The sequence below is a fragment of the Furipterus horrens genome, unplaced genomic scaffold (assembly GCF_987537825.1).
Source record: "Furipterus horrens unplaced genomic scaffold, mFurHor1.1.pri manual_scaffold_10, whole genome shotgun sequence".
Lineage (NCBI taxonomy): Eukaryota > Metazoa > Chordata > Mammalia > Chiroptera > Furipteridae > Furipterus > Furipterus horrens.
This window is the reverse complement of record NW_028327180.1, coordinates 14,651,084-14,663,547: the sequence shown is the minus strand read 5'-3', so window position 1 is coordinate 14,663,547 and position 12,464 is coordinate 14,651,084. Positions and strand designations below refer to the sequence as shown.

General features: G+C 42.1%; 1 protein-coding gene across 1 annotated transcript in view; it reads left to right on the top strand.

Moving 5' to 3' along the window:
* The window catches only part of SLC10A7 (solute carrier family 10 member 7), a 185,146-nt gene that overhangs the window by 142,940 nt on the left and 29,742 nt on the right, over positions 1–12,464 (top strand). The window contains exons 7-9 of the mRNA XM_090288902.1: positions 4,491–4,574; positions 9,879–10,044; positions 11,309–11,360. Coding sequence (XP_090145028.1) covers positions 4,491–4,574; positions 9,879–10,044; positions 11,309–11,360 — 302 coding nt within the window. The remainder of the gene's footprint in view (positions 1–4,490; positions 4,575–9,878; positions 10,045–11,308; positions 11,361–12,464) is intronic.

The following is a 12,464-nucleotide window of genomic DNA, read 5'->3' as shown; positions in this document are numbered from 1 at the left end:
CCCCATAATATTTTCACTGACCGGACCCCCAGATTCTTTCCAAATCAGATTGTTTCTGATTGGAATGGATTGATAGCAGCCAACCCTGCTTCCACTCAGCCTTTGTCAAGTTAGAGAATTGAGTCCCAGTGCCCTAAAGCATCCATTGTACGTAATGGATTAACTGCTGATGAATCCACCCTGGAACTAATTTTGTACCATCCGTGACAGAGTTGAGAAAATGGTCACTTAAAAAATTTTCTGGGTGCTGGGGTTGACCTGCAGAACCCCAGTTGCCAAAGGCTGCCCCGTCTACCACTGCCAATCGAGCCGCCACACACAGCGTTTTGTCTTCCTTTCTCTTCCTCCTCTCCTTGGTTCTGCCTGTCCTCCTTGGTTCCCCCTCTCCACGCAGCCCCTTCCCCATCCCCCACATGCAAACGCACTTCCCCTCCTTCTCTCAGGTGGACAAGAAGAGGGAGCCCACCCCTGCCCCCTTCCCCATTTCACTGCTCTCTCCCTTCTGTAGCTAATATGCAGTAGAGTGTGCGGACGAAGTGTAAGGACTGTGGAGTGGCCTTTCGGGGCTTAGATCCTGGCTCTGTCACCTTGTAGCTGCAGTGACCTTGACCATGTGGTTTAACTGGCCTATGCCACTTTTACCTCATAAGAAAATCGGGATACTGGGAAGACCTCCCTCAAGGGGGTCTGTATTTAATTTTTCAACACGCATTAAGTATTTAGAGTAGTGTCTGGCACAAAGAAAGTGCACAATCAAGTCGCCATTAATATAATTATGAGACAATTATGTCGGAAGCCAGGCTACTGATCCTTTCTTGGGTCTGTGAATCGAGTCTGTGAGTTGTAACTCCCCTCAAGTTGGAAGGATAGAAAGAAAACATCAGCAGGCCTCTTTTCCTACCTATGTGTGTTGTGGTCATTCATTAACTGAACACACATTTATTGAGCACCTACTACATACCTGGTTGGTGGTTCTCAAAGTGTGAACCGCAGCTCTGTAGCACCATCTCAGCCGGGGCCTTATTAGGAATGCAGGTTCTCACTGCCCTCCACCCCCAGACGTTCTGAATAAGAAACTCTGAAGGGGGCAGCAATCTGTGTTTTAACAAACCCTATGGGGACTTCTGATGCACTAAAGTGTAAGAGCCACTGCCCCAGATGGAAAGCGTGGTCAGTGCTGGCCACCAGGGGATACACACATGAATGAGACCCTGCCCCTGACCTTCAGGAGCATGCAGAGTACTGGGAGAGACAGATCTGTAAACATGAGCAACAAAGAGTTCTGAGAGGTGCCGTGGCGTGGAGACACAGACACTAGGGAGGTGGGACCAGGTCTGCATTCTGGGAGGGGGGTTGCCAGGACTCCCTGAAGAAGCCATGGTTGAGCTAAGTCGTAGAAAAAGACTGGAACTTTTCTAGCTCCAAGTGGGGAGGGAGAAGACACTCACGGGAAGGAGCGTGTGTGCACTGGTGCCAGGCAGACCGGCACACAGAACTCAACTCTCACCAATCAATTCTGGGGCCGGGAGGGTTGTGTTTAGTTCACTGTTGGGTCCCCAGCGTCTAAGCTTCCCCGGTTCACAGGAGACTCCAGTAACTGTGTGAGTGATTGAACACAAGGCCCTAAATCTCCCCATATTTAATTTTCTCTGAATCACTTCTTTTCAGCATAAGATAATAAACCAAACAAGCCTAGTAGTGAGTTTTCTGCTCTGAGCACCATACTCCCAAAGGAAATTAGCCAATGGCTGGCCTATTGAACGTGCTGTGTCTTAAGGCATCGGTTGGCAGTGGGAGACACGTTACTGCTGAATCTACCTGCGCCGCTCAGCGAGGCCCAGGGCACTTGCTTGGTACAACGTTTTCCTGAACCTGCAGGGTTGTCGAAATGGGCAAACTATGGTTGCTTCATAACCACATTGGTCTTTACAGCAGAAACTATGATGGGTTCCTCATTAAAATGTGACAGTGTGTTTCCTTCTGCTTCAGTTAAGATCTACTCTGTGTTCAGAATGACTGGGTCTCAGACTTCCCTCGTTATGTTCCAGAAGCTGCCCTGTGCCAGATGCTTGCTCTTCTTTCTTCTGGATGCCAGGGCAGGCTTCACAGTGTCAGAAGCTCCCCCCAGGGCACCTCTGCATCTTCACACTGACCCAGGCGATGGGCCTGGGGGCCAATTCAAAAGAAAGGACTTATGCCAAATGAGACCCCAGGGCTGGGGTTTCCTTCCTTCCTGAGCCACTTCTAAGGGAGGCGTCTTGCGGGACTCCCTCCCAGCACCGCCACCATACCTAGTCTGGCTTTGTATGACCTGGTTAATTACATCCCTGGCTGGCTTGCTCTCGCCTCTGATCTGATAAAGTCTCCGAGGAGGGATGCTCCAACCAGTGTTCCTCACCTAGTGGAGCAAAGATCATGGGCATTTCAGAGGAAAAGGGACTGGGGGGACAGTGGGCAACTTCCTCTTCACCCCACAGCCCTGTCCACTGCCTTCTAGGAACATGAGGCTTCCAAACACTGAACATGCAAATGATGGATGGTAATTGAAATACATGGTATTCTGCCCTGGCTGGTGTGGCTCAGTAGATTGAGTGCTAGCCTGTGAACCCAAGGGTCATTGGTTTGATTCCCAGTCAGAGCCCATGCCTGGGTTGTGGGCCAAGTCCCCAGTTGGGGGCGCATGAGAGGCAACCACACATTGATGTTTCTCTCTCTCCCTTTCTCCCTCCTTTCCCCTCGCTCTAAAAATAAATAAATAAAATGTTTTTTTAAATGAAAAAGAATTGTCTCTTTTTAACAGAAGGTCTTTACCCAGAATCCTACTGCCTCTCTCCACACATTGTAAACCTTATGGATAGAGCATTGAGCTGGATGTTTCTGGACTTAAAACCTTTGTTCTTTAAACCGTATTTTCATCCAGTGCTTCAATTTCCTGTAAAATATATTTTTCTTTATTTCAGCCCTTGCCCCAGGGACATCCTTGGAATTAATATTTGTGAAGAGGACATATTTGTTAAGTACCTTGTGCCTCAAGGACATAGTTGCTCCAAAAGAGGCTGAAATTATTAGTTTTTACTACTTCAGCTTTGCATAAAAAATAAAAAATAAAAAACCTAACAGCCATGTAGCATTCGATACACCAGGGATCTCTCTGTTCCTCACCGGTTCCACGTTTCCTGCTTCACTCTCCTCATTTCTCCAGTGTGTCTCGGTCATGGAGGAAAAGGCTACGGTTGTGGGTTAAACTGACAACCAGTGGTCAGTGTTGAAGGCGGCATTCAATGCACTCCGGTCCCTGAAGGGCAGGGCATGGACTCTGGCATTCTGAGTGCGCCTAGATTGGACTGAGGCTATAAAAATGTTCCGGGGTGTAGAAGAGATTTTGGTAAAAGCCATTTCATGCGGAAATCAGTGAAACCACCAATGATCCCACATCATTTCATCCTGAGCTATTGACTTCATTTATCTAAAATTTGATTTGTTGGATTTTACATTGTATGCTCGCAATCATCACTGCCTCAACGCTTTGTCCAAAAATTATTGTCCAAAAGGCATTTGCAAGTTTAATGAAACTTAGGTAAATAGGAACATGGAGGTCTGAAGGGCGGAAGGAAGTACCAGGGGCCAGGGAGCTCCTTAGTGGTGGTTGGAGAGAACGTGGTTGCCAAAGGGAGCCCATAAAAAACATAAACACCCATGGGACAGGCCAGTGTTTGTCAGGGCTGAAAACCAAAAGGAGCTCTTCGGAAGACAGCCGTTTTCGGTGGTCGAGGCTGATGTGGGTGTGCAACTGTGCTTGCCGCCGCTGCCACTCAGACCTTTCTGAAGCTGAGATTGCAGGGATTAGCAAAGAAAGAACGAAAAATGGGAATTATGAACAGTGTTAGGACACGCACATTTAGGAGAGGTATACTGAGATTTTAAGTTGCATGTGTCGTGTTTCAGGATTTCCCATATGCGAGACTTTGTGTAAGAAAAAAAACTTATCAGGGGAAAAATTGGGATAGCTGTAATAGAACAACAATAAACAATAAATTAAGAAAAGAAAAAATTTAAAGAATATGAAATTCATTGCCTATGTTTTGAAGGAGTAGGAAAGTTAGAAAATATTTCATTTTCCTCTTGATGAGAGAATAGTAAAATGTACTTGTCCATTTTAGGTAGGTGATAAGTGAAACAGCAATCACATAAACCGTGATGATAAGTGAACTATTATGCATTTAATAATAAGCACTTTAAGTTAATTATAAAACAATATAGTTATCATTTTCTTCCATCTGATTGTCCCAATAAAAAGTATATATTAAACTGCTTCACAAGCTATTTTGCGTTAAATTTAGAAAATTAAAAATAACTTCATTTGCTTTTTGTATCCAGCTACCAAATTTTGGGTGCATGTGAGAGAATTCCTTTAGTGCATGATTTAATTAACAGCAATGTTTGCTAATTAATTCCAGGCAACTCTAACTCCTTATGTTCTTGTTTTACAGCTTGGCTCATCCTCTTCTGTGCCTTTTACATCTATTTTCTCTCAGCTCTTTATGACTGTTGTGGTTCCTCTCATTATCGGACAGGTAAGGTCTCCAGCTCTATCCGCTCCTTTCTTTACAGGTCACATTGTAAATTCCTATGAAATGTCGGGACCGTTAAGGAAAGAGATGAAGAAAGAGACAGTTAAATGAAAATATATGATTCCGAAACGCAAGTTTTATTAATCACGACAGTCTCATCTCTTTATTTTATTTTCATTTTTTTAGTTAATAACAACGTGCTTCACACATAGCTCTAGAGAGAGACACCTGCACAGAATCTTGATTTTTTTGCATTTATTATCCCTTCTTTAGAGCTGTGCAGCTAGCTTGAAAGCATTTAGCCAACCGTTACCTGCCTCTGCAACTCCTAGTGCGGTCTCAGCGTTCACCGCCATTGCTGGGGCTGAGCATCTGTCCTCGGCTGGCTGCTTCATAGGCTCCTCCGGCCTCAGTTATCACATTTGTAGTCACGTAATTGATAAAATGAACACTTAATCCTATTAGCTCTTAAACTGGATCTTGGAAACTTTAGTTTCCTTTATCATTCTTGTTGAATTGGATAATAGAATAAATTCTTATATTTCAATTTCTTATCACAAGGTAATCATAAGCATGTAATTTAATTATCAGCATACAAATTTTAAAGCAAGATGAGTTTTGTTTGTTTGTTTGTTTGTTTGTTTTTACTCATAGGTAGCCACAGTAAAGAAGTAAAGACTTTAACGTACCACTAAATGAGTGAGTCTCAGGACACAGAATATTTGGATGATTAAGGACATAGACATGGGTTTTAGAGCAACTCGATTCTAGACTTAGTTCTACCTTTAATTTCTCATGTGACCTTTGGAAAATCATTGGATCTCCTTAATGTATTAAGTTGTATAATAATAATGCCCATCCGAAAAGCTTGTTGTGAGGATTGATAAGATATGGATGCAGAGGAAGGTTTTGTCATTAGAGAGCCTGACGCAGGTGATCATCCCCATCGTTATCAAATGCCCTACACATACTGAACAGAAGGCAACTCTCTGACATATTAACTATAAAAACGATGTACAATATTTACATGCTGTCTTAGGTTGGGGTGCCTGGGAAGTAGACTCCGAGACCAAGGTTTCCCGCGGGAGGTTCACTGGGGAGTGTGCTTGGGCCCCACACTTTTGGGAGATTGAAGACAGGCCAGGGATGAGGGAGGAGGTGACTATGATGCAGTCCTGAGATGGCCTCAGCGCACCCCAGAGCAGGGCCTGACTCTGGGGACACCCCTCAGGCTTGTCCTGCCCAAGGCCAGGGTGCCTGCCTTTCTGCTCCTGCCCTCCCTCCCACTCCCTGTGAGAGCAGCCATTTCCCCGAGAGCTGCAGCTTTGCAAGAGAGAAAGAAATGCACAATGGGTCTCCCCTTGTTTTTCATCCATGAGCCCAAACTTAAAATGGTCTACAACGCTTCCTAGAAACCTCACTCTACTTCCTTATAAGGCTGCTCCACCCTGTCCCGTGTTGTCGGGTCCCTTTTACCTCCCCGACTCTCGCCAGCTGGCCGTCACCTTCGGGGCTCCCTGCCTCTGCTCTGCCCTCAAACCTGCCGGCCTTGACCCCACCTGAGAGACTGCACCGGTGGGTTCCTGTGCTCCGAACACCTCCTCCCCTCCCCCTGCTCACCCCTCCTCCGGGACACACACTGTCACTCCCTCCAGTTAAACTTCTACTAAATAGGATCATTATCTGCTTTGTGTTTGTTTGTTGTTTTGTGTTTTACTTAGGTCCTCCTCTAACTAGGGCAGCTCCGTGAGAGCAGGGACACCTCAGGAAAGGAGAGTCCTATTCTTGCTCGTCCAGCTAACCAGCATTTTAACCTTTTACGTAACTTGTGTGTTTTCCGCTGTAAACTGAGCAGGGGAATAACGTGTGTGACATTTCTCATGAGCACAAGACAGAGTTGTAGTGGGAAAGGATGTTCAAAGTGTGAAGTAGATGGTGGGTGCTTACCGTACCCAGTTATGGTGACTGTTTATACTTTTTTACAAAGTAGACTATTATTTTGAGTCTAGTCAATATTTAATACAAAATATTTTCAAAGAAAAATGTTTTATAAATTGGATTTGATTTTATATCCCTGACTCTACATTTCAACAGAATATTAATGAAGAAACAAAACACTTTATGTGAACTTATGGATTCAGTGGAATTGAGGATAAAAACTGAAGAAACAATCTGAAGCCAACTTGAAGAAAAATAAATTTTAAAATTCAGACTTAACATGAAAAATTACTTACCATATATACCCACTCAAAAAATCAGTTTATAAATATAAAGACAGAGTAGGGGGGAAGGCAAGAAAGTGCCCTGAAAAAAAAAAAAAAAACAGAAATGAGAATGATAGACATTGCATTTCTCAGTCATCTTGGTATGTGGACATCCGTCACCTACGATGTGTTAGTTTCCCAAATTTCCATCTTGCGGGCTATGAAGTAATTGATATGTGTCTCAGCTTGTTAGAAGCACAAGGATTGAAGTCTCCCTTTAACCTTTACTGGTGCTTAATTTAAAATAAAGAAAATCAGCATGTAGACGGTGAGACAATAAAATAAAAAGCTGTAGAAGATTTTTTTTTTTCCTTCTATCTCCCTAGGAAAAAGCTAACAAGTTAATGAGAATTTGCCGCTTAATTTTGAATGCCTCCACTTCTCTGAGTGAATGAATGGGTATAGATTCTGAAGGCGGAGACACTGGCCACCTCCCCAGTTACATCCTTTCCCCCTCGTCTTAACCGTTTATTTTTCCCTCGAGAGGGAATTCTGAGGCATCAGTTCAGTTGTGTTGATCTATCTGGAGCAGAGTCTTGTTTTCTGTAAGATTTTCAGCTTTTCTATAAGACAAAGAAGTTTAGACCGTTAAACGATGACATGGACTCTTGACAAATGGAGAATGATTGTAGGGGAAGTGTCAGTCGCTGAGCTAAGAGAAGATGCGGTTTCCTGGAGTTGATATCTGCAGCTCAGCTCTACTTCAGCCAGTCATTTATGAAACACTTGAACAGTTTTCTTGCTATGCAGAGCAAACCCCGCTGCTTTGCGAATTTAATTTTAAAGGAAGATGGAAAAGCTCTATAGAGCCTGGCAAGGTATAAAATGATTTACTTAGAAAACACAGATAAATACCACTATAAGACTAAAACCAGTGAAAGACGATTTGTTTTCCTCTAGGGTTATTGTTTCACTTGTCAGTCTATCCAATTCCCAGCTTTCTAGTTGTGTTCTTTATCAAGATTAATTGTCCAGATTAAGGCATGGATATGTTTAGAAGAAAAGCATTGTAGCAAAGAGGATGCAGGACTCGGGAGCCCCCTTCACTTGCCATGTTAAAAGAGCCCCATACTATGATCCTCTGTGTGTTTATAAAGAAGAGAGAGATGATTATATTAAAGACGTCAGGGGCTGCTTATAAAGTTGATGATTAGAGATTTGCCTTGGTTTTGAACATGGCGTTGAATTTCAAGTTACACCTCATTTACATGTACTCGTTCATTTTGTCAGAGGGGGCGATTGTCAGAGGAGAGAAAGACCCTTTTACTTTGGAATTAGAGCCATGCATTCTATAACCTATTACGGAGAGAAGATCTTGTGTTTTTAACCATTTTGCATTAAAACAAGATTGGAAGACCACACCAATTTCAATAACTGCATGTAATTTCCATTGAGTTTATCATACTTCCTAAATGAGTTGAGTTGTATTAAATTTGGGCAACTGCCAGGTTTATGCCACCAAACACAATAGACTATGAAATGACCTTTTAAATGAAGTCGCTAGGTAGCCTTCGAATAAGCAGCTCCCCCCACTGTGACGTATGAAAACAGGGGGCCGTCTGGGTACTTTGAGTGCTATTATCCAACGTTTATAACGTCCTAATGCATCCGTGTGTAACACCATGTGACAGGAGCTCTTATTTCTCTGTACTTCACTACACTTTAACTTTAAAGAGAGAAATGAACCCTAGATAAATTACTATGGTTTGGGATCACTTATCCCGAAAAAGCCCTCATTTTTTTAAAATAAATTCAACTGTAATTACAAGATCGACTTTAAAAAAGAATAACTTAACCACTATTTATCTGTACCTATATGATACTCTTTCCCCTTCATTCTACCCCACCTGAGCTGCAAAGCGTTGTCCCTTACCTTTCTTGGACCAACTGGTCAGCTTTCTGCCAGGAACCCCTTTTACTAACAGGCATTTTACTTACTCTTTAAGAATGGACAAAGTTGATTCAACAGCCGTTTGGTCAAGGGTTCTCATGAGAGTAGTTTATTTTGTTCCTGAGTTTCTGTGAAGGTATGCTCCATTGCAAATTAAGCCTTTTTAGTGACAGAGGAGAAGGTGACAGAACCCCATCAGCCTTGTCTGAAGTTCCCTGACCTCATTATTGCTAATGGATCATGGTAATTCCGCCTGTTGTGAAATCTCATGTTCAATTATGCAGGAGAATGAGTGGCTCAAAACTTCATGTGTCTCCACTGTGGTCCCCATCACAGGGCTTTAAATAAAGTGGTTCACTCTTACATCCAAATAAAAGTTACCACTAATATTGGTAAGACTGTCCTGATTTTAAATATCTGGTTTGGTTTTAAAATACAAGAAGATTGCAGTGTAACTATATATTTTGCCAGTCCTTGTGTAGAAAATCTAGGACAGGTTGATTGGTTTTTAAGTGTTAATTCTGGAATTCTAAAAGCATGCAAATGGCATTTGTCTTTGGATTCACAAAAAAACTCTCGATATTCGGAGTTTGAATTATTTAAGCTCCCACAACACATGCACTTTTGCTTTTCAAGCATGAGTTATAATTTAATTAAAAACTTCTGGTGCATTGCTTGCATTTTAAATATTAATATCTTCCATGGATCACTTCCGATTATCTACTGTCTTGAAATTCTTGAAGATGTCAGATTTTTAAGATTCCCACAGTTGCACTTGGAATTGTCTGTTGAGGCCAAGGGGACTGTGATAATTACACACATCCATTAGGATGAGCAGAGGAGATAAACTTTGGGGAGGCTTAATGGGCATGTCTCAGTGACAGCTAGCAAAGAGCATTTGGGATGATTAAGGATGGATTTGAATGCACTTGAAAATATACTCTCATTACGGACACCAGTGGAAGTTGCATTACAAATGTGAAATTCCCCAGAAGAAGAGTGGCGTGGCAGCGAGGCTTTGAAATCCACTGTGGCCATCGCCCCAGTCATTCTCTTCCCTTTATGTCTTCCTGCTGTCAGAATGGCTTTGAGATGCCCGATCCCATCCTGGCGTCTCTGAAAAGAGGCAACCTGTTGATCTGTGTATTCCAGATTGTCCGAAGGTACATCAAGGACTGGCTCGAGAGAACGAAGCCTCCGTTTGGTGCTGTCAGCAGCAGCGTGCTCCTCATGATCATCTACACAACATTCTGTGGCACATTCTCGAACCCCAATATCGACCTGGACAAGTTCAGTCTGGTTGTCATACTATTCATAAGTAAGTTGCTGTGCCCTCCGCCTCCTCAACAGCAAAGCCTAGCAACTTGTGTTTCCTACATTCATTTCGAATGTTGATTTGGTTAGAGAAGAATACAGCGTTTCATACTCTTAGATGTACTCAGTGACTTTATCATGTGCACCTGTTTCTCAAAAAGACATGACTAATGTCCTTTGTCTTTTTATACCTGATTTACAATAGTTGAGGCCAGCCGAAAGACGCCATAATATCTGTCCAATTCAAATGTTAAATGGAGCTTTTTTTGCCAATTTATATTATTATAACTTAAGCTTATCTTATTCTTTATCATGAGTGAAAAGTAGGATTTCTACTATATGATACTATTATTTTATAACAGTTGGTTAAAATGTGAATATTTACATCATCTTTCTATTAAAATATGCTCAAAGTAATATAATTTTATTGTAAGACGTAGGAGACTATGAAATGCAAGTACCAGCTCAAAAATTTGTTAATGCATTATCCATGGCTGCTTTCAATTAGAAGGTAGAACTGAATAGTTGCCATAGAGACCATATGGCCCTCCAGCCTAAAATTTTTTTTATGTGGCCCTTTAAGGAAACTTTGCTGACTTCCACTCCAGAATAGAGATGGCAGGAAGAGAGTGGGTGTTCCTGGTAGACAGCAGCAACCCCAGAAGAGGTCATTCTGGATCTATAAGTCATTCACTTCCGGCTTCTCAGTCTCTGTCAAGCTACAGGCAAAGCTCAGAATAATATTTTAAAATGTAATAAGTAATTAAAACACTGGTTGTTAACAAAAAAAGAAAAAAAGGAAAAAAGAAGAAAAGAAAAGAAATCTTTTGTTCTATTTATCCTGTGATATCGAAGACAACTTTTGGTTATTGCAGTACTAAATAATCTTATGTTATTAAAATCAAGATGAGTTATTCTAAAATATTTATTATAGCCTACTACATTTATGCTATTTGCTTTAAATACTCAGTATAAACCAGCTCTATCTAAATTGAGCAAATTAGATACTAAAGCTTAAGAAGAGCTTTAGATTTGTTCTGAGTAGTAGAACTCATAGCTTTTATCTGGGGATTCATCGATAGGAACAGGTTGAGTCCCACTAATTTAAATGATTGTATCACTTCAGCAATTTATGCTTATTTATTCATTTGTTTGTTTTTTTTTATTTGAGTTCTCATAAGTTTCAGATCAAATGAAGCATACCCATAAGTATGCTACAGATACTGCTTTTATAGTGCTAATTTAGATTCCATCTTTTTCTTTTCCAGTATTTTCTATTCAGCTGAGTTTTATGCTTTTAACCTTCATCTTTTCAACAAGGTAAGTGATTTGGTATTTCTTGTTGCACTTGGCTTTCTAAGTGAGGACACATGCCCTTGACTTGCCCTCTACGGCACCACCCTGTTCTCGTCTTTCTCCTGCCTGCCTGGCTGTTCCACCTCGCTCCTGACACCCTCAAGCTGGAGCCATTCTGCAGGGGGTCTGCCCTTGGCCCTGGGCTCAGCTGGGCACATCATGTGCTTAGGCAGCTCCTGCATTCTGCTGGCATGAGCTGCCGCTGTCAGCGGATGATTGGCAAGCCCAGCCCTGAGTTCCTGCGTGACATGCCACGTTATCACTCACCATTTAGGTTTCTGACTGTCTTCATCAGACCCCACACTCACGATATTCAGAAAGGAGTTAATCTTTTTCTCTAACACTTTCTCTTTCTCTCATTTGTTTACTTACTGTTAGTGGAACCACCCTCCATAGAGTTACTCAGACTGGAACCCTTCACATCGCTATTTTTTAAAAATCTCTTGGTCCTACCTCTGTAATATTTTTTGTGCTTCAAAGCCTCATCTTGCTTGAGACTATTGCAACAGATATCTCACTGGTATTTTCACTTCGAGGCCTAACTTTTTAATGCAAGTCATGCTGCTTCCAATGACTCAGAGTTTGAGGATAGCGCTCCTGTAGAGAGACCTTGGTTGGCTATCCAGTGTCTGCAGAATGAAGTTCACTTTGGTGGCTGAGGACAAGGCCACCCTCGTGAACCACTACTAGCCATCGTGCTGTCTAAGCTTTAGGTTGAGGTAAAATCTTTGCCGTCCCCTGAAAGAACCTGCGTTCTCATTTCTGTCCTTTGCTAAGGCTATCCCCATGTCAAAACTGGTCTCCACTATCCTAGTTCATCTTTCCCAGTCTTAAAAGCTCACCTCTAATGCAGCTTCTTCCACCGGTATTATATACTCAACAGATATTACTTGAGCCTTTGGTATAAGAAAGTTACCATAGCGAGTGCCAGAAACGAGAGGTAATTTCAATCCTGCATGAGTTTATAGACAAGATATACTCATTGATAACTAAGTGTCCTCGTAGTGGTACAGGAAGCCAACCTGTCACTGATTCAAAGAAGGAAGCACTTCCCAAAGAAAGTGGTAG